General features: G+C 41.5%; 2 protein-coding genes across 6 annotated transcripts in view; one reads left to right on the plus strand and one right to left on the minus strand.

Moving 5' to 3' along the window:
* The first annotated feature begins 18743 nt into the window (after positions 1-18743).
* On the plus strand, positions 18744-23974 carry LOC107788841 (L-2-hydroxyglutarate dehydrogenase, mitochondrial). Its single transcript, XM_016610570.2, has 5 exons — positions 18744-19280; positions 20624-20905; positions 21096-21529; positions 23179-23338; positions 23704-23974. Exons 1-5 carry the CDS (start codon positions 18993-18995, stop codon positions 23815-23817), a joined length of 1278 nt encoding a protein of 425 aa, XP_016466056.1. The 5' UTR covers positions 18744-18992; the 3' UTR covers positions 23818-23974.
* The window catches only part of LOC107788842 (putative U3 small nucleolar RNA-associated protein 11), a 29364-nt gene continuing 26515 nt past the window's right edge, over positions 23893-26741 (minus strand). For 4 of the 5 annotated variants that reach the window (XM_016610571.2, XM_075251619.1, XM_016610573.2 and 1 more), the window contains exons 7-9: positions 25694-25777; positions 24788-24887; positions 24378-24704 (exon numbers count right to left, since the gene is read on the minus strand). In XM_016610571.2, the coding sequence (XP_016466057.1) occupies positions 24612-24704; positions 24788-24887; positions 25694-25777 (277 nt within the window). In that variant the 3' untranslated portion in view covers positions 24378-24611. Of the gene's footprint in view, positions 24217-24377; positions 24705-24787; positions 24888-25693; positions 25778-26741 lie in introns of those variants that run through there. The other variant, XR_001648712.2, reaches the window with a different exon arrangement.

The following is a 26741-nucleotide window of genomic DNA, read 5'->3' on the forward strand; positions in this document are numbered from 1 at the left end:
ATCCAAACTTCTAAAAATAGGATCCATCCGAGAAGTTAAATATTCGGATTAGTTAGCTAACGTAGTGGTAGTACCAAAAAAGGAAATAAACTAAGGATGTGTGTGGATTATAAAGATCTAAACAAAGCATGCCCAAAGGATTCTTTCCCTTTTCCTAACATCGATCGAATGATCGACGCGATCTTCGGGTAAAACCAAATTCCGATGGACCCGAACGATCAAGAAAAGATTTCTTTCATAACCAAATTTGGCACCTACTGTTATAATGTAATGATGTTTGGATTAAAGAACGTCGGTGCCACGTACCAACTTCTAATAAATCGTATGTTCAAAGAACAAATAGAAAAATCAATGAAAGTTTATATTGATGATATGTTGGTCAAGTCCCTGCGAGCAGATGACCATTTGAAACATTTACAGGTAACCTTCGACATACTAAGGAAATACAACATGAAGCTAAACCCAGAGAAGTGCGCATTCGGGGTCGGTTAGGGCAAATTCCTCAGGTTCACTGTATCCAATCGGGGGATAGAGATCAACCGTGACAAAATAAAGGCCATAAAGGACATCACCGTAGTGGAAAACTTTAAGGCGGTTCAAAGATAGACAGGGCATATAGCCGCATTAAGCCGATTCATCTCGAGGTCCTCGGACAAGAGCCATCGATTCTTCTCACTATTGAAAAAGATGAATAATTTTTCCTGGACTCTAGAATACCAGCAAGCTTTGGAAGAACTCAAACGGTACTTGTCGAGCCCCCTTTACTGTACACTCTAAAGGCACACGAACGACTGTACCTCTACTTGGCGGTTTTCGAGGTGGCGGTAAGTGGTGTCTTAGTCCAGGATGAAGAAGGTACACAATTTACTATTTACTATATTAGTAAAACCATAGGCGATGCCGAATCGAGGTATTCTCACCTAGAAAAGTTAGTGCCCGCTTTGTTAAGCACTTCCAAGAAGCTAAAACTGTACTTTGAATGCCACCCTATATGTGTCGTGACCTCTTACCCGCTGAGGAATATCATGCATAAGCCCGAGCTCTCGGACTGGTTGGCCAAATGGCCGTGGAAATTAATGGGTACGATATTGAGTACTGACCTTGAACTGCCATAAAATCTCATATTTTGTCAGACTTCGTGGCCGACTTTACGCCGGCCTTAATACCCGAAGTCGAAAAGGAATTCTACTCACCTTGGGGGCTAATTCAGGAATCTGGACCCTATTTACGGATGGTGCCTCCAACGCGAAAGAGTCCGGGCTCGGTATTGTGTTAAAACCACACGTGGGAAGCATAATTAGGCAGTCTATTAGAACTATAAAATTGACTAACAATAAAGTCGAGTATGAGGCCATGATTGCAGGTCTAGAAATGGCTAAGAGCCTTGGGGACAAAGTGATCGAAGCCAAATGCGACTCCCTTCTCGTCATAAATCAAGTCAACATAACGTTCGAAGTGAAAGAACGGATATGGAGGTACTTGGACAAATTGCAGGTGACCTTGCACCAATTCAAGGAATGGATTCTGCAGCATGTACCCAGATATCAAAATAGTGAGGCCGATGCACTGGCTAACTTAGGGTCGTTTGTCGACTCCGATGAATTCAACTCGGGGCCAATGGTACAACTGATGAACTTGGTGATAAAAAAAGGCCACACCAAAGTAAACTCAACAAGTTTAACTTGGGATTGGAGAAACAAATACATAGACTACTTGAAGACAAGAAAATTACCTTCGGACCCCAAGGAATCGAGAGCCCTACGCACCAAAGCTGCCAGATTTAGCTTAGTCGAAGGGGCATTGTTCAGGAGATCTTTCTTCGGCCCACTAGCCAAATGCTTAGGGCCAGGAGAGACCGAATACGCTATGAGAGAAGTTCACGAGGGCACATTTGGGAACCATTCAGGGGCAAAATCCTTAGTTCAGAAGATAATTAGAGCTGGCTACTACTGGAATGAAATGGAGAAGGATGCGAAAGACTTTGTGCGAAAATACTATGAGTGCCAAAGACATGCCCCGATGATTCATCAACCAGGAGGTGCTCCACTCGATCTTGTCACCATGGCTATTTATGAAGTGGGGAATGAACATCGTCGGTCCCCTGCCATGGGCACCCGGTAAAGTTTAATTCATATTATTCATGACCGATTATTTTTCCAAATGGGTTGAGGCTCAGGCGTTCGAGAAGGTCCGAGAGAAAGAAGTCATCGACTTCATATGGGATCACATAATATGTCGATTTGGGATACCAGCCGAGATCATTTGCAACAACAAAAAATAATTCATCGGCAGCAAGGTGAATAAGTTTTTCGAAGATCACAAGATCAAGAAGACATTATCAACGCCTTACCAACCTAATAGGAACGGGCAGGCGGAATCGGCGAACAAAACTATACTCCAAAACCTGAAAAAGAGATTGACCGGTTCGAAAGGAAGGTGGAAGAAAATCTTGCCCGAAGTCCTGTGGGCATACCGTACGACTTCAAAGTCGAGTACCGGGACGACCCCATTTTTTCTGGCCTACGGAGCGGAAGCCTTAATACAAGTCGAGATAGGTGAACCGAGCCTCAGGTTCCATTATTCTACCGAAGAGTCAAACGGCGAGGCCATGACCCCTAGCCTCAAATTATTGGACGAAAGGCGGGAGGTCGCCCTGGTCCAGTTGGCCGCTCAGAAGCAGCGAGTATGAAGGTACTACAACCGAAAAGCCAACCTCCGATATTTTCAAGCCGGGGACTTGGTATTGAGAAAGGTATCACTACACACTAGGAACCCAAACGAAGGGATATTGGGCCCGAATTGGGAAGGACCGTATCGAATCGTCGAAATAACCGGCAAAGGCTCGTATAAACTCGAATCGAGAAATGGTGTACAATTACCAAATAACTGGAAATGGCACACTTAAAGCGGTACTACTGCTAAGGTACAAACTTAAATCCTTTTTAATTTTGTTACATTACGGACTAACTTATGTAGGTACTCGGCTAGGTACGAATGTGACTATTAGGTCTGAAAGTATGTATTGTACTCTTTTTTTCTTGAACCAATTTTGTCCCGAAGCGGGTTTTTCGACAAGGTCTTTAATGAGGCAACAGTAAAACGTGCTACCTTAGTTTTGGAGACCGGCCTTAGACCGGAATTGATGATCGATTGCAACAAATCGACAGTGTACGAGCCCTCGCAAGTTAGGCCTCGAATACTAGGGGCCATTACCCCTAGATTAAGATCTTTAGTAAGGAAAAAGAAAATTTTATATGTCAAAAGCCAAGGCTTGGTGATTAGGATTCATTGTAAGGGTCATACGTTCATGCAAACCGTGCACGTATAGCCCACTCTAGCCATGGCACAAGGCTTATGCGCCTCCGATCATGTACCTTACATATTAAATAATGAAAAAAATCTTTGCTTCCCTTACACTTTATTACTGTGCATTTTTCTTCTTCGATCTTGGATCCTAAAGCCCAAGAGCTACCCCTACTCGGGGACTGTCGACCGATAAAAATTTAGACGACCCGAGCTACCGAATCCTGGAGGCACCAAGCCTAATAGGTAGTGCCTGAATACGAATGGCTACGACCGCCCTAAAAACGGCTCAGAAACGTCCGAAGTTTGTACTCAGAAAGTAAGGCCCTTACAAAAATCGAAACCTATTAAAAGGTTATCATCGGCAAAACATCGTCTAAGACACTTAAGCATCTTAAAGGCCTTCAGTTTTATAGAAGTATCAAATCGACAAGTAATCCGAAGTTGACGTCGTAATCAGTCCCCATTCGGCCCTACGAATAACGGATGCTCTAGACTAGATTTGATTTTATGTTAAGGCATTAAAAACGATACGCAAATAAATGACTGCAAATAGATGCTGAAAGGTAAAAATATGGTATTTCCAAAAGGGAGAATTTTATATATTTCAAAAAATATTTACAAAGGCACGATAAAGCAGCCCCAAAATGAACAAAATGAAAATATACAAGGAAAAACCAAAAAAGAACTAAGGCATTTACGCTTGGTCTTCACCGGGGCTCGACTCATCACCAGAACTGTCGGAACCCTCAAAACTCTCAAAGCCTTTGGGACCCACAGGCTCGTAGAGTTCCTTTGCCTCAGCCTCGAGTTTCTTGGCTTCTTTGATCTCGTCCGATAGGTAAAAACCTCGGGCGTTATTCTCCTCGAGGGTCTCTCTCTGGGATAGCCGCTTCACATATTCGGTCTTCGTCTTTAAGCGAGCCTTGGCTATTTCTACACCAACCTTATACTGGGCTAGCATTTCCTTGACGTCGGAGGAATCAATAGAAGTTGCTTCAAATTTGGACTTCAACGCGGCATAGGCTTGGCCGAGGGCATCCTATTCCGTGACAGCTGAGTTCGGTTGTTCCCCGAGTTCATCATTTAGCTGAGACCACTTGTCGACCTTGTCCTTTGCCACCCTGAGTTGGTCTTTGACTGATGCCAGTGCCTCTTTTGCAGCTTGTTTTTTCAAAGCCAACAGGTCCATCCCGCCCTTCCACGCCTCGGTCGTGGCCTTGACCTCATCCATCTCAGCCCGAAGCTGGTCGATCAGGTCTATCTTTTCTTGGACCTGCGAAGTTGCATTGTTCATCACCACGAGTAGCTTCTCATTTTTAGCCTCAAAGATCCTTACCTTCTCGACCAGGTTAGCCTACTCCCGCTTCAAGGATGGGGCCTCTTTCTGAGCCCTTTCCAGCTCGGCTAGGAGAATTGGGAGGTCCTTGAGGGCCTCGTCTTGTTATTCACTAAGAGTTATGTACATGTATTTCTTTCAGACTTGCTTTTTGATATCAAACTTGAGCTGGCTGATTTCCAAGCGTGATCGAAGGAAGTTTTCATGATGAAGCACTAAAGCCTGAAAAACAATGAAGTCATTAGAACATGTCTAAAACTAAGCGAAATTCACAAGGGGTACGAAGGATAAATGTCTTACCCGGCTTAGTGTCTGTTGTGCCTCGTTGAAGAGGCTCGACATGCCTACTTCGTTCATCTTTGCCTGGTCTTACTTGGTCACCAGGCAATGAAGGTAGTTGACCACACCCACCAGAGCGGGCAACGTCCGAGCATCCGCTGGGATAGTAAGAACGATCGTTCTCTTACGGTCGGGGTCCACACTCAAGGCAGGGAACTACTTCACTAATTTCGGGCTCGGGGTTCGGCTCGCCCGCTCTCGACAGCACATCTTTTTTTGGGACCTTCATGTGACCAAGACCGAAAAAGTCCTCCAATGCGGCCGTATCCATGAAATCAAAGAATGCGTTGAGGGCATCATCTGGGCCCGACGCCGTCTCATTTGATTTCTCTTTACCCGCTTGAGCCTCATCGAGCATGCAGCCAGTATAGGACGGCATCTCCATGATGTCAATGATACATGTGACCTCCTTTACGATAGGAAAGACTTCTCGGGAGGTCGCGGCCTCCGTCTCTCCCTATGGTTCCCAAACTAGAGGGGGATCAACCTCATGGTCACCTTTCCCGGTTGTTGCCTGCTCCCTCTTGTTGAGGGTCGACTCATGAGTAATGAACTCAAGGTCATCGTCCTCAGGATAATACCTGAGCTAGTAGAGGGAATCAAAGTCTGGTGCCTTGGACTTGGTTCTCTTTTTGCTTTTCTGCACCTGGATGGTCACCTTTTGCTTCTTCATCTCGGTTTCCAAAAAGCTCGAGGGCTTCCTCTTCTTCTTCTTCTTCTTCTTTTCTTCTTCTTCTTCTTCTTATATTTCTCTTCCTTTGCGGCAGCCCCATGCTGCCTTGAAGCGGAGGGATCGGTGAGCGAGGACGAATCCTCGTCCTTATCCAATGGCATAAGCTCGGTGGTCTTGGGCAAACCTGTAAGAAGGAAGAAGACTTAGTGATGTATAAGTCAAGTGTATGAATGTAATCATTTGGGAGAGAGCCTCACCATGGGAACGGGCCTTTCACTTGCCCTTCCAGAGCTTGCGCCATGCGGGCTCGAAGTAGGATATCTGTTTGCAGATCCCCTTGATCCACTCCTTGAAGCGGGGGACTACATTAGGAACCTGAGCAACCACTGCACAATGACAAACACATGCAATTAGAAAAAGAATAAAAGGGAATGCGAAATACACGAGAAGGAAAAGACTTACGGGATACGTTCCAGTTTTTCGGGAATGGTAGAAATTCGGAGGGGATGAGGTCTTCGGTTTTCACCCGAATGAACATCCCCTGCCAATCTTAATCTCGATCCTCATCGATGCTCAAGAACGGAGCCTTACTTGCTTGGCAAACGAGCTTGATCAACCCCCGTCGAAAGATTCAGGGACTATATAGATGAAGCAGATGGTCGAGAGTGAATCGAGGTGCTTTTATGCTGTTTACGAAGTGTCAGAAGGAGGATTACGATCCTCAAAAATGACGGGTGAATCTGCCCAAGGCACACCTCATACCTTTTGCAGAAGTCGAGGACTATGGGGTCCATCGGGGCGAGCGTGAAGGGGTAAGTGTAAACACTTAGGTACCCCTCCACGTGAGTAATGATCTCTTCGTTAGGCCCGAGAACGACTACGTCCTTGCCCTTCCAATTACAGTCTACCCAAACTGTAGGTAGTGTCTCCTCAGTGACGGAGCATATGTACCTCCATGCTCCCTCGCCTCAGCCTTGTTTATTGGAGGCCTTCTCGACGTTGCATTCATTCTTGATGGAGTAGCCCCCAGGGACGAAGCTCTACAAGGGAGGCTCCTGGGCTACCTCAAGAATGGCCGCTTTAGCATCTGTGGTCGGGTTGGAAGATTAAGGGGCGGTGTCACGACCCAATTTCCCCTCCGTGTGATATTGTGACAACACCTAGTCTCTACAACTAGGTAAGCCTAATACTTTATGGAATAATGAAATAAAAATAAAAATTTAACCAACTATTCAACAATACACAACAATCCCCAAAACCCGGAACATCGTGAATCACAAACTATAGAAGGAAAAGTCTAGTGTTTCTATACATCAGAATCTGACAAGGAAGATACAGAAAATAATGGACATGAGAAAGAGTAGAAGGGGACTCTGAGGTCTGCGGACGCGGGACATATACCTTGAAGTCTCCAAAGCTGTCCCGGCTCATTGATAGTGCGGCTGATAAGGTGCACCTAGATCTGCACATGAAAAACATGCGCAAAGAGTAGCATGAGTATACCACAATGGTACCTAGTAAGTGCCCGGCCTAACCTCAGTCGAGTAGTGACGAGGTCAGGTCAAGGCCCTACCGGAGTAAATATAATAAATTAAACAGTAAAAGATATAAGTAAAATTTACGGTAATACAGTTAAAGAAATTCTCGAAAATTTAACAGTTAAAGGAGCCCTCGGCTCAAAATAAGGTAAACACAATGGAAAATCTCTTGGGATACCGTCCCGTAGTTTCAAATGAATATACAGTACAAGGGGATCTTCCGGAATACGTCCGTAGTCCCAAAGTAAATATGCAGTGCTGGGGGATCTCCCGGAATACGTCCGTAGTCCCAAAGTAAATATGCAGTGCTGGGGGATCTCCCGGAATACGTCCGTAGTCCCAAAGTAAATATGCAGTACTGGGGAATCTCCCGAAATACGTCCGTAGTCCCAATTTAAATAAGCAATGCAAGATACAATGACAAGTATGGCCTAGAATTATACAGTTTACACTAATCACAGATAAGGAAAATAGGGATTTACCTGAGCATGGCGCACAGAATGTCAATTAGGCAGTTAAAACACGTAAGCATGCTTTTCTAGACTAAACTAAACAAGTAAACATTATTAGTGCAATTCAATAAGAGAAACCATTTATGATTTAAAAAGGATAAACGGGATTTTTGCAATAACAGCCCGTATACGTACTCGTCACCTCACGTACACGGTGCCCACACGCCAAATAATATCGAAATATCCTGAGGGGAAAGTCCCCAACACAAGGTTAGGCAAGCCACTTACCTCGAACCAAGCTCAATCAATCGGTCACAATGCCTTTCCCACGAATATCCGGCTCTGAATGGCCCAAATCTAGCCAAAAGCAATTACATATCATAAATACAACCATAATAGACTCATCTAATTAATGAAATCAACATTTTAACAAAAATTCCGAAATTAACTTAAAAATCGCTCGTGGGGCCCACGTCTCGAAATCGGGTAAAAGTCATAAAATACAAACACCCATTCACTCACGAGTTTACTCGTACCAAAATTGCTCAAATCCGATACCAAAATCTCGATCAAAACCCCAAAATTCGGCCTAAGAACTTTTCTCAATCTTTCACCCCAAATCCGAAATTTAACGATGAATTCAAGCATAGATTAGTGGAATATAACCATAAAGGAGTTAAGAATCGTTACCCAATCGATATCTCTGAAAATTACTAAATCCCTCGTCCAAAATCCGAGCTCCCAACTTAAGTTTTTGATAAAAATGGCATAACCTCCGTTTTTGGAACTTTAATACTGCCCAGACACGCCCTTCTTCGCAAACGCGGCCACACCCTCGCGTTCACGAAGTACAATTTACTTCAGCCCAAAAATCCTCCATCGCGAATGCGATGCACATGTCACGAATGTGAAGACCACTTAGCTTGACCCTTCGCGAATGCGGGATCTCCATCGCGAACGCGAAGCACAAAATCTCGCATGCCTCCAGTTCTTCTTCGCGAATGCGAGGACCATGTCGCGAACGCATAGCTTCGAGGTTCCACACCTTCGCGAACATGAGAGCGACATCGCGGACGCGAAGAGTAATTCATCTACCCTTCCCAGATACCTTACGCGAACCCGAGGACTCCCTCGCGAATGCGATGAAGAAAATGCATGCAATAGAACACCAGAAATCTGCTATCTTCCAAAGTCCAAAAGTGATCCGTTAAGCATCCGCAACTCACCCGAGGCCCCCCGGAACCTCAACCAAACATACCAACAAGTCCTAAAACACCATACGAACTTAGTAGAGCTCTCAAATCACATTAAAAAAAATGCTAAAATCATGAATCACCTTCCAATTCAAACTTAAAGAACTTAAAACTTCAAAATTCTACAACCGATGCCAAAACCTATCAAACCACGTCCGATTGACCCCAAATTTTGCACGCAAGTTATATTCGATATTATGGACCTATTATAATTTTCGGAATCGGATTCCGACCCCGATATCAAAATTTTCACTACTGGCCCAAAACTCCAAAAATTCGACTTTCGCCATTTCAAGCTTAAATGAGCTATGGACCTCCAAAACACAATCCGGACACGCCCCTAAACCCAAAATCACCTAACGAAGCTAACGAAACCGACAAAATTCCATTCCAGAGTCGTCTTCATATAGTTCTGACTACGGTCCAAATCCTAAGGCTTAAGCTCTCATTTAGGGACTAAGTGTCCCAAAACACTCCGAAACTCAAAACCAATCATCCCGGCAAGTCACAATAGCAGAAATAGATATGGGGAAAGAAGTTAATAGGGAATCATGGCTATTACTCTCAAAACGACCGACCGGGTCATTACATCCTCCCCCTCTTAAAATAATCGTTCGTCCTCGGACGAGTATAAAGACATACCTGAAATTGTAAAAAGATGAGGGTACTAGTTCCGCATATCTTGCTCGGTCTCCCAAGTCACCTCCTCGACCGACTGACCTCTCTACTGGACCTTTACTGAAGCAATATTCTTTGACCTGAGCTTTCTGACCTGCCTGTCCAAAATGACTACTGGCTCCTCAACATAAGATAGATCCTTGTCCAACTGGACTGAGCTGAAATCCAATACATGAGTCGGATCACCGTGATACTTTCGGAGCATAGATGCGTGGAATATCATGTGAACTCCTGCTAGCCTAGGAGGCAAAGCAAGCTCATAAGCAACCTCCCCAACTCGCCACAATATCTCAAAAGGACCAATGAACCTCGGGCTCAGCTTGCCCTTCTTCCCGAACCTCATGACGCCCTTCATAGGCGATACCCGAAGCAAGACCCGCTCACCAACCATAAATGCCAAATCACGAACCTTCCGGTCCGCATAACTCTTCTGCCTGGACTGGGCTGTGCGAAGTCTCTCCTAAATCACCTTCACCTTATCCAGGGCATCCTGGACCAAGTCTGTACCTAACAATCGGGCCTCGCCCGGCTCAAACCATCCCACTGGGGACCGACACCGCCTACCGTACAAAGCCTCATACGGTGCCATCTAAATGCTGGACTGGTAACTGTTATTGTAAGCATACTCTGCAAGTGGCAAGTATTGGTCCCATGACCCTCCGAACTCCATCACACAGGCACATAGCATATCCTCAAGAATCTGAATCGTGCGCTCGGACTGCCCGTCCGTCTGAGGGTAAAAGGCTGTGCTCAGCTCCACCCTAGTACCCAACTCCCGCTGTACGGCTCTCCAAAACCGTGATGTGAATTGTGTGCCTCTATCTGAAATGATGGATACTGGAATACCATGAAGGCGGACAATCTCTCTGATATAAATCTCAGCCAACCTCTCAGAAGGATAAGTGGTCAACACTGGAATAAAATGAGCTGACTTGGTCAGCCGATCCATGATCACCCAAATAGCATCGAACCTTCTCAAAGTCCATGGAAGTCCAACTACAAAGTCCATGGTGATCCGCTCCCACTTCCACTCTGGGATTACTAACCTCTAAAGTAATCCACCCGGTATCTGATGCTCATATTTAACTTGCTGACAGTTGAGACACTTGGTTACAAACCCAACTATATCCTTTTTCATTCTTCTCCACCAATAGTGTTGTCTCAAATCCTAGTACATCTTCGCGGCACCAAGATGCATGGAGTACCGCGAGCTGTGGGCCTCCTCGAGAATCAACTCTCGAAGCCCATCTACATTGTGCACACAGATCCGGCCCTACATCTTCATCACACCGTCATCACCAATAGTCATATCTCTGGCATCACCTCGCCGAACCCTGTCCTGAAGAACTAGAAGATGAGGATCATCATACTGGCGCTCCCTGATATGGTCATAAAGAGATGACTCAGAAACCACACAAGCTAATACCCGACTAGGCTCTGAAATATCCAATCTCACGAACTGGCTGGCTAAGGCCTGAACATCCAAGGCTAAGGGCCTCTCGACTGCCGGAAGATATGATAAACTCCCCAAACTCTCTGCTCGGTGACTCAATGCGTCGGCCACTACATTGGTCTTCCCCGAGTGGTACAATATAATGATATCATAGTCTTTAAGTAGCTCCAACCACCTCCGCTGACGCAAATGAAGGTCCTTCTGCCTGAACAAGTGTTGCAAACTCCGGTGATCAGTGTAAATCTCACAAGGAACTCCGTACAAATAATGCCTCCAAATCTTCAAGGCATAAACAATAGTTACTAGCTCAAGGTTGTGGACATGATAGTTTTTTTCATGCACCTTCAGCTGTCTGGACGCGTAGGCAATCACCCTACGATCCTGCATCAATACCGCTCCAAGGCCAATTCTCGAGGCATCACAATAGACAGTGTAGGACCCTGAACCTGTAGGCAATACTAATATTAGGGCTGTAGTCAAAGCTGTCTTGAGCTTCTGAAAGCTCTGCTCACACTCCTCGGTCTACCTGAACAGAGCACCCTTCTGGGTCAGCCTGGTCATAGGTGCTGCAATGGATGAAAATCCCTCCACAAAGCGACGGTAATACCCCGCCAAACCAAGGAAACTGCAGATCTCCATAGCTGATGACGGTCTAGGCCAACTCTGCACTGCCTCCACCTTCTTCGGATCTACCTTGATTCCATCACAAGACACTATGTGGACCAAGAATGCCACTGAATCAAGCCAGAATTCACACTTAGAAAATTTTTCATACAACCTCTTCTCCCTCAAAGTCTGAAGCACCGTCCTCAGGTGCTGCTCATGATCTTCCCGAGATCGGGAATATACCAGGATGTCCTCAATAAACACAATGATGAAGGAATCAAGATAAGGCCAGAATACACTGGGCATCAAATGCATAAAGGTTGTTGGGGCATTGGTCAGCCCAAATGACATGACAAGAAACTCATAGTGACCATATCTGGTCCTGAAAGCAGTCTTAGGGATGTCCGGCTCTAGAATCTTCAACTGATGATAGCCAGAACGCAAATCAATCTTGGAAAACACCCTGGCACCCTGTAAGTGATCAAATAAATCATCAATACGAGGCAATGGGTACCTGTTCTTCATTGTGACTTTGTTCAACTGGCGGTAATCAATACACATACGCATAGAACCATCCTTCTTCTTCACAAATAAGACTGGAGCACCCCAAGGTGATACACTAGGCCTGATGAAACCCTTATCAAGTAACTCCTGCAACTGCTCCTTCAACTCAGGAGGAGCCATACGGTAGGGAGGAATAGAAATAGACTGAGTGCTCGACAATAAATCAATGCCGAAATTAATATCTCTGTCGGGCGGCATGCCCGGAAGATCAGCTGGAAACACATCTGGAAAGTCTCTCACTACTGGAACTGACTCAACTGTAGGGGTATCAATACTGACATCTCTCACATAAGATAGATACGCGTCGCACCCCTTCTTAACCATTCGTTGAGCTTTAAGCAAAGAAATAACTCTGCTGGGAGTATACTCTAAGGTACCTCTCCACTCTAATCGCGGTAAACCTGACATAACCAGCGTCACAGCTTTAGCGTGACAATCAAGAATAGCATAATGGGGCGACAACCAGTCCATGCCTAAAATAATATCAAAGTCCATCATGCTGAGCAATAATAAATTGGCTTTGGTCTCAAAACCACTAAGATCAATCAAACACGACTGATACACGTGGTCCACAACAAGAGAATCTCCCACAGGAGTAGATACATAAATAGGGAAACTCAAAGAATCCCGAGATATCCCCAAATGTGGAGCAAAATAAGGAGACACATATGAATACGTAGAGCCTGGGTCAAATAATACTGATGCATCCCTATGACAGACAGGGACGATACTTGTGATGACTGAATCTGAAGCAACGGCCTCTGAACGGGCTGGAAGGGCATAGTACCTGGCCTGGCCTGGCCTCCCCCTCTAGGGCGATCTCGACCTCCCCGACCTCCACCTCGAGCTGGCTGAGGAGGTGGGGTGGCAGCTGGTGCTGGAAGAATGGCCGGAGGACCGGTGGAGCATGTGAAGACTGATAAGTCTATGAAGGTGTACCCCCCATGGCTCTAGGGCAATCTCTAACCATATGACGAGTGTTACCACACTCAAAATAACCTCTCGGAGGACGCGACGACTTAGACTGACTTGGACCTGGCCTGCTGGACTGGCCGGTAATAGCACCTCGAGATAATAGCACCTCGAGTAGGAGGCATTGCATAATAGGGCTCCTGAGGTCTAGGAGGAGCTGGAACACCGCTGGCTGCTGGAAGAGCTGAATGAACAGGGCGACTCATAAAACCCCTACCATAGCGTGCTGCTAGTGCACGAGCTCCTGAATAATGACCAGTCTCTCGAGACCTTTTGGTCTCTCTCTCCTCTCTGTCCCAGGCAAGCATGCCCTCCAATCTCCTGGCGATACTCACAACCTACTGATAAGAAATATCCATCTCCAACTCCCTGGCCATACTAATCCTGATACTGGGGTAGAGTCCCTCAATAAATCATCGAACCCTCTCTCGAACTGTGGCAACCAAGGCCGGTGCATGTCGGGCCAAATCACTGAAACGGACGGCATACTCTAACACAGTCATAGCACCCTGGTGCAGCTGCTCAAACTCTGCGCGCCAAGCATCCCTAAGGCTCTGGGGAACATACTCACGCAAGAACATATCTGAAAACTGAGCCCAAGTGAGTAAGGCTGCCTCGTCCGGACTACTCAGCTCATAGGCACGCCACCACTGATATGTCGCTCCCCTCAGCTGGAAAGCGGTGAAAGAAACCCCACTCATCTCCACAATGCCCATAGTGCGAAGAATACGATGACACTCCTCAAGAAAACCCAGAGCATCATCCGAAGCTAGTCCGCTGAAAGTAGGTGGGTGGTACTCTTTGTACCTCTCAAGTCTGAGCTGCTCTGCTTCAGAAGCTGCTGCCCTAACCTCGAGCTGAGTTGGAGCTACCAGCTGCATTGGTATAACCTCTGGAACTTAGTCGACATGAACCCGCTGCTCTAGAGTACTGGCGATGGGAGTATGTGCTCCTCCCCTGGCCTGAGATGTGGCAGGAGCAAGTGGAATCAATCCAGCCTGAGCTAAGGTGCTGAACATGCTCAGAAACTGGGCTAGAGTTTCCTGGAGAGCTAGTGAAGCAACAGGTATCTCAGGTGTCTGTCCTCCAGCTTGAACTACTAGGGTCTCTTCTGTAGCGGCTCGTACGGGTGCTCTGGATGCACCACGTGGACGTCCTCGACCTCTACCCTGGCCCCGGCCTCTCGCGGCTCTAGCAGGGGGTACGGGTGTCTGGTCATCAGATCCGTTTGTACATGTCCTCACAATTTGTGAGAGAATAGAATACAGAAGTTTAGAATCTTTGAAGTCAATAATTTTAGCACGACAAGGAATAAAAATAGTAAAATTTTCCTAACAGTTCCATAGCCTCCCGAAGATAAGTACAGACGTCTCCGTACCGATCCGCGAGACTCTAATAAACCGGTTTGTGACTCACGACACCTACAAACCTAGGGCTCTGATACCAACTTGTCACGACCCAATTTTCCCTCCGTGTGACGTCGTGACGACACCTAGTCTCTACAACTAGGTAAGACTAACACTTTGCGGAATAATGAAATAAAAATATAAATTTAACCAACTATTCAACAATACACAACAATCCCCAAAACCCGGAACATCGTGAATCATAAACTACAGAAGGAAAAGTCTAGTGTCTCTATACATCAGAATCTAACAAGGAAGATACAAAAAATAATGGACATGAGAAAGAGTAGAAGGGGACTCCGAGGTCTGCGGATGCGGAAGATATACCTTGAAGTCTCCAAAGTTGTCCCGGCTCACTGATAGTGTGGCTGATAAGGTGCACCTAGATCTGCACACGAAAAACATGTGCAGAGAGTAGCATGAGTACACCACAATGGTACCCAGTAAGTGCCAAGCCTAACCTCAGTCGAGTAGTGACGAGATCAGGTCAAGGCCCTACCGGAGTAAATATAATAAATTAAACAGTAAAAGATATAAGTAAAATTTACGGTAATACAGTTAAAGAAATTCTCGAAACTTTAATAGTTAAAGGAGCCCTCGGCTCAGTACAAAGTAAACACAATGGGGAATCTCTCGGGATGCCGTCCCGTAGTTCCGAATGAATATGCAGTACAGGGGGATCTCCCGGAATACGTCCGTAGTCCCAAAGTAAATATGCAGCGCTGGGGAATCTCTCGGAATACGTCCGTAGTCCCAAAGTAAATATGCAGTGCTGGAGGATCTCCCGGAATACGTCTGTAGTCCCAGAGTAAATATGCAATGCAAGATACAATGACATGTATGGCCTCGAATTATACAGTTTACACTGATCACAGATAAGGAAAATAGGGATTTAACTAAGCATGACGCACAAAATATCAATTAGGCAGTTAAAACACGTAAGTATGCTTTTCTAGTCTAAACTCAACAATTAAATATTATTAGTGCAATTCAATAAAAGAAACAATTTATGATTTAAAAAGGATAAACGGGATTTTTGCAATAACAGCCCGTGTACGTACTCATCACCTCACGTACACGGTGCCCACACACCAAATAATATCGAAATATCCTAAGGGGAAAGTCCCCAACACAAGGTTAGGCAAGCCACTTACCTCGAACCAAGCTCAATCAATCGGTCACAATGCCTTTCCCACGAATATCTGGCTCCGAATGGCCCAAATCTAGCTAAAAGCAATTACATATCATAAATACAACCATAATAGACTCATCTAATTAATGAAATCAACATTTTAACAAACATTCTGAAATTAACTTAAAAATCGCCCATGGGGCCCACGTCTCAGAATCGGGTAAAATTCGCAAAATACGAACATCCATTCACTCACGAGTTTACTCGTACCAAAATTGCTCAAATTCGATACCAAAATCTCGATCAAAACCCCAAAATTCGGTCTAAGAACTTTTCTCAATCTTTCACTCCAAATCCGAAATTTAACGATGAATTCAAGCATAGATTAGTAGAATATAACCATATAGTAGTTAAGAATCGTTACCCAATCGATATCTCTGAAAATTCCTAAATCCCTCGTCCAAAATCCGAGCTTCCAACTTAAGTTTTTGATAAAAATGGCATAACCTCCATTTTTGGAACTTTAAAGAACTTAAAGAACTTGAAACTTTAAAATTCTACAACTGATACTGAAACATATCAAACCACGTCCGATTGACCCCAAATTTTGTACACAAGTCATATTCGATATTACAGACCTATTCCAACTTTCGGAATCGAATTCCGACCCCGATATCAAAATTTCCACTACCGACCCAAAACTCCAAAAATTCGACTTTCGCCATTTCAAGCCTAAATGAGCTACGGACCTCCAAAACACAATCCGGACACACCCCTAAACCCAAAATCACCTAACAGAACTAACGGGACTGACAGAATTCTATTTCGGAGTTGTCTTCACACAGTTCCGAGTACGGTCCAAATCCTAAGGCTTAAGCTCTCATTTAGGGATTAAGTGTCCCAAAATACTCCGAAACTCAAAATCAATTATCCCGGTAAGTCACAATAGCAGAAATAGATATGGAAAAAGAAGCTAATAGGGAATCGGGGCTATTACTCTCAAAATGACTGGCCGGGTCGTTACAGGCGGTTTCGCCATCAGATTATAGGAATATGAAGGTTTGAAGAAAATATATGAAGATTTGAAGATATGAAGGTCTGGGTTGAAGATTCAAAGAAAATGTATGATGATTTGAAGATATAAGGAGCAATGTATGAAGATTTGAAGAAGTAAAAGGTAAGTAGAGGATTCGAGGGTAAATCAAAGAGCTCTGAAATCGGAAAATAGAAAAGTTAAAAGGGGGTCAGAGCTTTTATAGAGGAAGGACAATCAATGCGTGACGTTTCACATTCGAGGACAGTCAACCGTCGCCTGACACGTATCCGAAGTCAGAACGACGCGGCTGATGGGACGTTTCGTTGACTCATTTTCTCGGTTGTAACATACGAAGGAAAGAACCATGATTCATTTATCGCTTCCCGTCATTTCGATAAATCTACTCTCCATAAAATGTGGGGACTATTTGTATACGGATAAAATAGGGGGCAATGTCTATCCCGATTCCCCGATGAGAGAACGAAGGAGGAGCACGGATCCGCGAGATTGTAATCGAGGCCAGAGACCCTTCGTATCGAGACCCAGGAAGAGTGAACGGTATCCGACATCGGACATGGTAAAGCGACGCGCCCTAGGCTGAGTATAAGTTCTAGACCTCGGGAGATACGGTGAACGGTTATGCATGACGGATAGAGGGCCATAATACTCGCCCTCAACTGGATATCAGGCGCGAATCTCGCTCGATGTCGATTATGGAGTCGATTATGGATCAACAATTACCAGAAAAAGATTTTTTTTACATTTTTAGACTTATAATAGGGCTGAAACTCTCCTACTATATAAAAGATAAATTTTTCTTTAGTGTGACACATTGTAACACGTAATTCAAAACAAAAAAGATTTACTTTTGTCTTCTAGCTATTGTTAAAGGCATTATTCACTTGTACTGTTCTTTATTCGCGACTTGGCTTGAACCGAGGGTCCAACCGACGACGAGCTCATTATTCAATCTAAGATCAGTTCTGGTCTTAACATTGCCATTGGTTTAATCATATATATCATGATTAATTTATTTATATGTTATTCTTAATTATTTGTGTTGAATTAAACCATGTATCGTTTAAACCGCGTACAAATTTAATTGTTACCTAATTTTGGGGTAAACATGGAGAAATAACTTTGAGTTTTGAAAATCGTTGTATAAATAAGTTTGCAAATATTAAAAAACGATATTTTAAAAATATCTCAAATACACTAATTATATCAAAATTACTTTTACAATTCTTTTAAACAAATGACATCTTAAATGATTGTTGGACTAAAGAGGAAATATGTTGACTGGAGTTTTGACACACTATCAATTTAATTAGAATATTGTTCATCAAATAAATAACTTTTACGATACCATCTCTATGGGGGAAAATTTTCATTTTATGTATTTGATCCGGTCAAACGACGATAAAGCCTTTGAAGGCTGTGATGTTTCAATCTGACCCCCAAAACGTCGAGGCTATGTGAGGAAGTTAAATCGCTGTCGAGGTCGAGATGGTTTAACAGAAGACAAAGGCGAGGACGGTCATCCGCCTTCGGTACTAATTAGTGTTTTGTGGTCCATGTAACCTTATAAATAGAAAGAGATGTAGTTCATAAGGGGATTGAAACTTTTGTAAAGAATTTTTCTGTGCAAGATTCTCACTTTATTGAATAGAAATAAAACTTCACTTTACACTTCCTTTCTTTTATCCATCTCTCCGAATCCAAGAAGAATCTAAATATACAATTGCTTATCGTCGTCCATCATTGTGAGAAAGCATATCTAAAGATTTCTTGTGTGGTGATCATTATCTCATCTACTATTTATTATTATTTATTACTACTTTTTATATTTATAAGTCTTTATTGTTCAATCAATGCTTCAAGATAGTCTTGTCTAGTATTACATATTAAGTATTTATCCTAAAAGTGCTAGATCCGCTATTAAATATTAATATTGACCACGATCAACCCTATTTTTTTATAAATCTAATTGTATAAAAATCAAAATTTAATTTTTGGGTCATACACCATCTGCATCAACAATTATTTTGTGAATAGGAATATGTATGTAGGATTCATATAGCTTAACAGAAATGTACAACCCTAAAGTATGTTTTCAGAAGAAAGAAAAACAAAAAGGGAAGATTTATCATCTCAGATCCACCTATTTTGAGATGACTGATAAGTAGCGACTAGGTTGACACTTGACAGATTCATTTCAGGTTCCCCGAGCAGCGCCATCTAGAAGTCCATGTTGGGGACGATGAAACCTACAAACTCAATCACAAAAACAATATCCCATAAACTCAAGAATATCAGCAGAACCCCATTATCATCATCATCAATTCCAAAGGAGAAGGTGGATTGTTTGGTAATAGGGGCTGGTGTAGTGGGCATAGCAGTGGCTAAAGAGCTTAGTGTGAAGCATGGCAGAGAAGTTTTGGTGGTTGATTCTGCCCCAACTTTTGGGACTGGTACCAGTTCTCGCAATAGTGAAGTTATTCATGCTGGCATTTATTATCCTCCTAATTCTCTCAAGGTCCTTCTCCCCTTTAATTTTCTACCGCGATTTTTTTTTCTCTATGCATACCCCATTAAGCATTAACTTAAAAATTTGAATGATAAAGTCTATCAATCGAGTTTTTTGTTTTTCTTATACTTTAATCTTGTTGTTAAACACTCCCAATTAAGCATGAATTTGAAGTTTGAACTTTGATACTGCTAATCAGTCCACTTTGTTGTCTTCTTTTCTACTGTAACGTTTTCTTTTTTGAGCATTCCCCTATTAAGCATGAACTAGTAGTTTGGATTTTGACACTGCTAATCAGTGAGTTTAGTGTCTTTTTTCTAGAACTATCCACCGTTAAGCATGGATTAGAAGTTTGAATTTTGATTCTGCTAATGAATCCTTCCTCTCTCTTTTTTTCCTTGTATTTTAATGTTTTCTCTACACATTGCCAGTTAAGCTGAAAGTTTGAATTTTGATACTGTTAATCCAGTTTCTTGTATTCTTGTTATGTAATCTTGTGTCTAAAAATTAAGCATGAACTGGAAGTTTGAATTTGATCCTGCTACATTTAGGTATTTTCTCTTCTGCTGCAATCTTGCTGCTAAACATTATTCATTAAACATGAACAGAAAGTTGAACTTTGATAAATCTAGTCAGTCAAATGAGTATTCCTAGTTATTTGGAAGAGGATAAATTAGTGGCATCTGTTAAGCTTTGGTGGTAAAAGTTGAGTGTCCAACTAACTGGTTATGCATTGCTCCTCCTCTTTTACATCTACAACTGGCAATACAAGATGCCGCATGAAGAAACTAGTTGTCTTAACTTGATTATAGTACATTTATCTGGTGTCTGAAATTCAATTTGAGTTCAAGCTTGATCTGATAGTTGATTATCATGACTGCAAATCGAGTGCTATATTTAGAGCTAACCCTGAAAATTATTTTGAATACTCGATGTACAATACTCATATTTGCACATATGCTGTATGGATATTAGATGCACAATACTATGCAAATTAGTGCTAGTTGGCTTGACAATAGTGATTTTTATCTTTTCTTGGTTCAATGCAAACTCTTATCTTCTGAGGGTCTATCGGAAACAGCCTCTCTGCCCTTCCAAGGGTAGGGGTAAGGCTGCGTACATCTTACCCTCCCCAGACCCCACTCGTGGGAGACTACTGGGTTTGTTGTTGTTGTTGTAATGCAAACTCTTATCTTACTCGTACTGATCTCTTGTTTTGAAGCTGTAAAGGAGTGAGCGCCATTATTGGAATGTGGAATGTAATAGTTCTGTAAATTTCATAACACTATCATAATCAGCTCTACTGCGTGGAGCTCCCACGCCTGAGCTTTAACTTTGAAACTGTATCGCAGGCATTTTTCTGTGTTAGAGGGAAAGAATTGCTCTACAAGTATTGCAAAGATCATGAAGTTCCACACAAGCAGATAGGCAAGCTTATAGTTGCTAATGGTTTATCAGAGATTCCAAAGTTGAGTGCTCTCATGACTCGAGGAATTCAAAATGGGGTTGAGAGTCTGACGATGATGGACAGTTATGAAGCTATGACACTGGAGCCTGAATTGCAATGTCTTAAAGCTTTATGGTCACCTTCCTCGGGAATAGTTGATAGCCATTCATTGATGCTATCATTGGTGGTATTGCTTCTCACCATTCAGTTTCCTATTATACTGTCATATTGTTGCTAGCTAATCTACATTCGAAGAGCTAATCCTTTAGAACTTAGGAAGTGAAATTTTCTCATTACTTAGAGGAGATCATTATTTGTTTACCTTTTAGAACCATTGATATGATATTGACAGGACTATGACCATACCGTGGCTTTAGGGCGAAGCTGAAAGTCACGGCACGACTTTCTCCTACAATACTGCGGTTATTGGTGGTCATATTGAAGGAAATGAAATTCAAATTCATGTTTCTGGGAGCAATGCTATTGCAAACTGGAATGGGAGGTCCGAATTGGACTCTGAACTAATTCTTGTTCCCAAGCTTGTCGTAAATTCTGCAGGCTTAAGCGCTCCAGCCATTGCAAAACGAATGAAAGGCCTACCTAATGGTATTATTCCTGCTTCTCACTATGCTCGTGGTTGCTACTTCACCCTGTCAAACACTAAATCCCCTTTCAAGCACTTGATTTATCCTATACCTGAGGTTGGTGGCCTTGGAGTGCATGTGACCTTGGATTTGAATGGCCAAGTCAAATTTGGTCCTGATGTTGAATGGATAGAAGGAATTCATGATATTCCGAGCTTCCTCAACATGTAAGTCCTCATTGAACACACAGAATAATAACTCATATCAGTTCTTTCTAGACAGTTTTATGTGGATAAATTTGACTATGATGGTTTCTAAACTAGCTAATTCTATTATCAGTTGTTTTAACATACTTTGCACCTTTCTATGTTTAGACCCTTAAAAATTTTCTATTTTCCCATCAATACCCAAATTTGTTCTTCATGTTCAGAAGAGTCTCAGAAGTAACCTGAATGATGAACTAATTTTAGTTTTAGCTTGTTCTTTCTGATAGTTCAAATTTATTTAGATTGCATCAAGATTTGTCTCAGAGATTGTATTTTTCAGTTAGGAGACTTAGGGGTTTAACATTTTAGAAGTTTTCAAGCTTCTTTAAAATGTTCCTTGATAGCTTTATTCAGCAAGAATTCAGATATGATTCAGGAGGCAAGAGTTGTAATTAACTGTAGGAAGTTCTGTTATGTCTTTGTTCTTATCTCTGGACGGTGGTCTTCAAGCTATAGAATTGACAGTTCATCTTTGTTTGCGCTGCCTGATGCTCAAAATTTTGCGGACTCCTTATATTGGGAAATGCAACAAGGTGTTGGAAAAAAAATGGTACCTAAATTAAGGGCCCGTTTGGATTGGCTTAAAAAAAATGGCTTTTAAGTTAAGTGCTTAAAAGCACTTTATAAGTGCTGGAACTTGTTTTATAAATAAGCAGTTACGTGTTTGGATAAAAGTGTTGAAACTTAAAACAAGTTGATGAAGTGTTTGGTAAACAAATGCTGGTAAGCACTTTTTCTTGTTAAAATGACTGAAATATCCTTAAAGTTGTTAACATTATAAAGAAGATGATGACCATAATATTATATTTTCCGTTCATAGCTTCAAATTCAGGGATAACACGTAAATTCATTGAATGATTTGATTTTAGAATATAGTTACACCAATTAAAAAAAAAAGGAAGGATTCAACGACCAAAAAAATTAAATGTTATGGAACCAAAAAAAGAAGCCAAAAGAACAATATTTACAAAATATTGGAATGTATCAAACATTATTTAAAAAATTATTGTTTGCTTCACGTTAAGAACTTCAAGAAATTGACAAATATTGGAGAATGGGGAAAAAAAATAGTATGTTGTTGGGTTTTTACTTAGGAGTAATTTCGGGATTAAGAAAAATTATAAGGGATAAGAATGTAATATCCTTGGTCAAAGCAATATGGCTTTTAAGCCAATTTAGAAAAAGTTGGGTTTTCCAACTTATTGGTTTTGGCTTTTTTTAAGCAGATTTTAACTTTTTTTTAAGCCCATTTTTTGGTTGCCAAACACTTCCACAAGTTAAAAACTGCTTAAAAGCTGGTTTGAAGCCCATCCAAACAGGCTCTAAGTCAAAAGCTCACCGTTTCAAGAACTTGTAACTGTCTATGCGCAGCAATGATGAATTCTCGGACGGATAATTTTATATGAAGCTAAGGTGAATGTTTGGACAGATAATGTAAATATTTTAATTCGGACTTCACCTTTTGAGTATTTCAACCAGTTACGTTCTTTACGCATAATAAGGAAATAGAATTGCAGAACTGTCAAAATATCTGTTTAATGCTGGAAATGGTTAGTCTTCTTGCATTAGAAGACAATTCTCCTTTATGATATATGCTTATGATATTCTAGGTTTGATTATTCTGTGCGTGAAGACCGTGCAAAGCAATTCTACCCAGCGATAAGAAAATACTACCCTGGTCTGAAGGATGGATCTTTGGAGCCAGGTTATGCAGGCATCAGACCAAAGCTTTCTGGTCCAGAAGAGGGGTCTACAGATTTTGTAGTTCAGGTAATATCGTACTTATTCTGGGATTTTAATCCAAATGCTCCCTGAAGTTTAGGAGCAGATATGTTTTCATCCCTATTATATTACTCTGATCACGTATAGTTCTTTAAGTTTGACAAAATTAAGCACATCTGGTCCAACTGACGAAATTTTAACGAATCCCTACAAAATTGTATGCGTTTTTTCTGCACGACCAAGTTATTGAAAATACCCTGGTTGGGTTTTCTTCCCATGCTTATCAGACAAGAATTGTCAGAACACATGAAGCATTGACATTTTGGTTACCTTTCATGTTTCATGTTTTTTGTTAGATTTCAATTTTATTCCATCTGCTAATTTTGACAGTCTCTAAAACACACATTTTGCAGGGAGAGGACATTCATGGTATATCTGGTTTAGTTAACTTGTTTGGGATTGAATCCCCAGGCCTAACTTCCTGTATGGCTATTGCGGAGCATGTTGCAGCTAAATTACTGAAATAATATGAGATTCCTGTTCTCACACTGAATTGATATTTGAACATCCTGAAGTTTCAGGTTTTGAATTGAAGAACTCTATGGTCATAGAAATGTATTATAATTGAAATTTGCCATCTAAGGATATATTGTATGTTGCTAGTGACTTGAGGAACAAAGAAAATACATTAGTGTCTTTGGCTTGTTGGGTCGTGACACTGTATCATCTTATAAAGTTTCTTGACTTCTGTAGGAAAATCATGATGAATATCTATATTACAAACTTCATTATCAGCAAAAAAAATCGCTTCTCTTTGTGTGTTGTTTCTCAAACAAAACCACAATCGTTTTGGCATAGCTTGTTTCAACTGCGCATTTTGTTGTTTTACTGCTGTTCAAATGTTATCCGCCTCAAAGTATTCGGAACTGCAGGATCAGAAAATGGAATTTAGAAAACTGAGCTTAGTAGGAGAAAATTTCACATGCATTTGCACTTGTACACACCAGTTGCTAGAAGCAAATCCTGTAATTGTGAAGAAGCTATCATTCTCACATTCAATTGCCATTTTACACACAGCCAAAGCCTCTTAAGCACCAACTGGAACTAAGATTAATATTAATATTTAAATGTTTGAGATGTTCCACGAAGTGATGCATGAGTTCCATCTAAAGATTTCACCCAGACAGTAGCAACCAAAAAAATTGTAGAACTTCAATACCCAATGAAGCCAAGTAGGCAGCTGTTTTACAGACTTTCACCTGAATTCTTGATATGACCATCCAAAACACTTCCTCGTACTTGTATTATAACATCGAAATTCTCATCGCTTTCGTTCTTGTCTCCACTTGTAGACAGGTTTGGTTGTTGGGTTCACAAGCTCCTCTTCACGAAGCTTGCGTTTCCTTCCCGATTTCTGGTAACAAGAAAAGAGTTATTCTGAAGTCACAGTTCAAGATCTTGAATATGACGAACATAAAACCTGAAATGTATAAACACCTGTAATTCTTTCTGAATGGCCATATCCATGTACAGTTTCTCTAAGTCTCTCACTCTGCCCTTTCTTGCTTCCAACTCTCTATAGGAGGCAGCTGTCTTCCTGCGCAGGAGATTCCAACAATGAACAACTTCACAAATTTTGCTCTGATACCAACGGGAATTAGTGTACACATTCAAGAAAGTGCAAGAATCTACCCTTATCCCAGCTTTAAAAAATACTAAAAATTATAGGATTAATGCAACTCTTTTATCAAATTGAATGTCGCACTCTATGCAGAGTGTTGAAGGCATTAGTGATTCCTTAAGAACCAAGAATAGAACTTGTAACAATTGATTTCCAAGAACAATTTACAGAAGCAAGACCAACACTTGTTCAAGTAAACTAAACATATTAAAGTTCTTTCCAGGCATATCCCAAATGGATACTTTTCTCTTTCAATTGCATTCCTTCCTCTCTGCAGTTACAAAGTGCTCGATTGGGATTGAATCGAATGTAAGAAACAAACTACCCTCATCTTTAAAAATAAACCTTGTCCAATTTTAACAGAAAAAACAAGGCATTTTATGATGTGGTTGAATTTTTTAGCTCCTCTCGACCAGTGAGCCTAAAATAATAAAAGGTAGAAGAATGTTTTCTGGTATAAAAAGGACTGAACCTTTTCAAAAAATTTATCAACTATAAGGGATAAGAAGATAATGTAAGTTTGGATTGCAATTGACGTATTCTTCTAGACATCACTAAACTAGTAAGTTCCTACATCCGAAAATGGTTGATAAGCTCTAAATCAAATGCTAAAAGGTTAAACCTTATACAAGTTCAAACATAATTGTTTTTTGATTATTAAAGAGTTCAAAACATGACAAATTAATCTGCACTACAATATAAATGGAATAAACTGATAGTACCTTCTAATACTACTAGGCAAGTTCTCAGAAGCAGCCAAATTACTATGTTCTGATGCTTTAGACGCTAGCTCTTCTGCCTCCTCCCTGTAAATAAGCAAAACAAAGAAAGTAAGGAATTTGAAGGAAACTGCAGCACAAAGAAGATCTTTTAACAGAAGCGGCAAATTTAAAGTAATATATACATTGAGGCAGAGGGAGGGAAAAAAGAAAAGAAATGCTACAAAATATGCAACTCTCATAAGAATTCGTGGTCATAATCCAAGGAATTAAAAGATACATAGCAACTGTATTCCAATGGAAGCACCAAAACATAAGGTGTATGATAGATCAAAACAAACACTTTTTTAGCTGTCCAAAACGATAGTAACAGATTCTAATAAAGCTCTTGGCAGTTCCTTATATGGCACCACGTGATCCTCTTCTCAAAAAATGTGGGGCATTAATAAGAGAAGCCAAAAAATTGATAAAAGTTAAAAGAAAATAGTATGCTTTGACTGTTTGAGGCTAATAAACTAACTTAAAAACAGGAAAAAAAAAAGGTAAAGATAATGAAAAATATAGGTCCTGAGAGGCTGAAACCCCACTGCATGATTCAAGCTTGACACTGAAATCCTCTAACAGTTTCAGCTATTGAGTAATTCTTTTATTATTATTTTTGCTTTTTATTATTTTTCAAAAAGCCCAAGTTGAGTTAGTTTCAACGATACAGCATTAGTTCAGGCTCTTGAGTAGTTCATCTGTGAGTGCCAGTAAATTTATTTAGAAAGACGCCTGCTATGGTTGTGTATAATTAGGACAAATGAAACCAGAAGGAGAGGAGATTATTTGTGAATAAAGCTTGAGCATCCATTAGAGATAACACCTAATAAAAGAGGAGGGAATCGTTAGTCCTCCATAGACATGGCTCAATTGTCATATGGTAAAAGTCAACATAGATCAAGTCAAGTGATGAGGTTTCAACTCAGGAAGAAAGCTAAACACAGAATGCAGTTTGTCAGGTCATTAAGTAGATAACTCCAAATGAATCATTTAGTCGTATGGTAAAAGT

Source organism: Nicotiana tabacum, chromosome 4, assembly GCF_000715075.1.
Source record: "Nicotiana tabacum cultivar K326 chromosome 4, ASM71507v2, whole genome shotgun sequence".
NCBI classification, from domain to species: domain Eukaryota; kingdom Viridiplantae; phylum Streptophyta; class Magnoliopsida; order Solanales; family Solanaceae; genus Nicotiana; species Nicotiana tabacum.

Coding starts and splice junctions, on each gene's coding strand:
- LOC107788841 (XM_016610570.2), top strand. CDS start 18,993: ATGTTGGGGACGATGAAACCTACAAACTCAATCACAAAAACAATATCC. Junction 20,906..21,095: donor CATTGATGCTATCATTGGTG/GTATTGCTTCTC, acceptor CCGTGGCTTTAG/GGCGAAGCTGAAAGTCACGG. Junction 23,339..23,703: donor CTACAGATTTTGTAGTTCAG/GTAATATCGTAC, acceptor CACATTTTGCAG/GGAGAGGACATTCATGGTAT.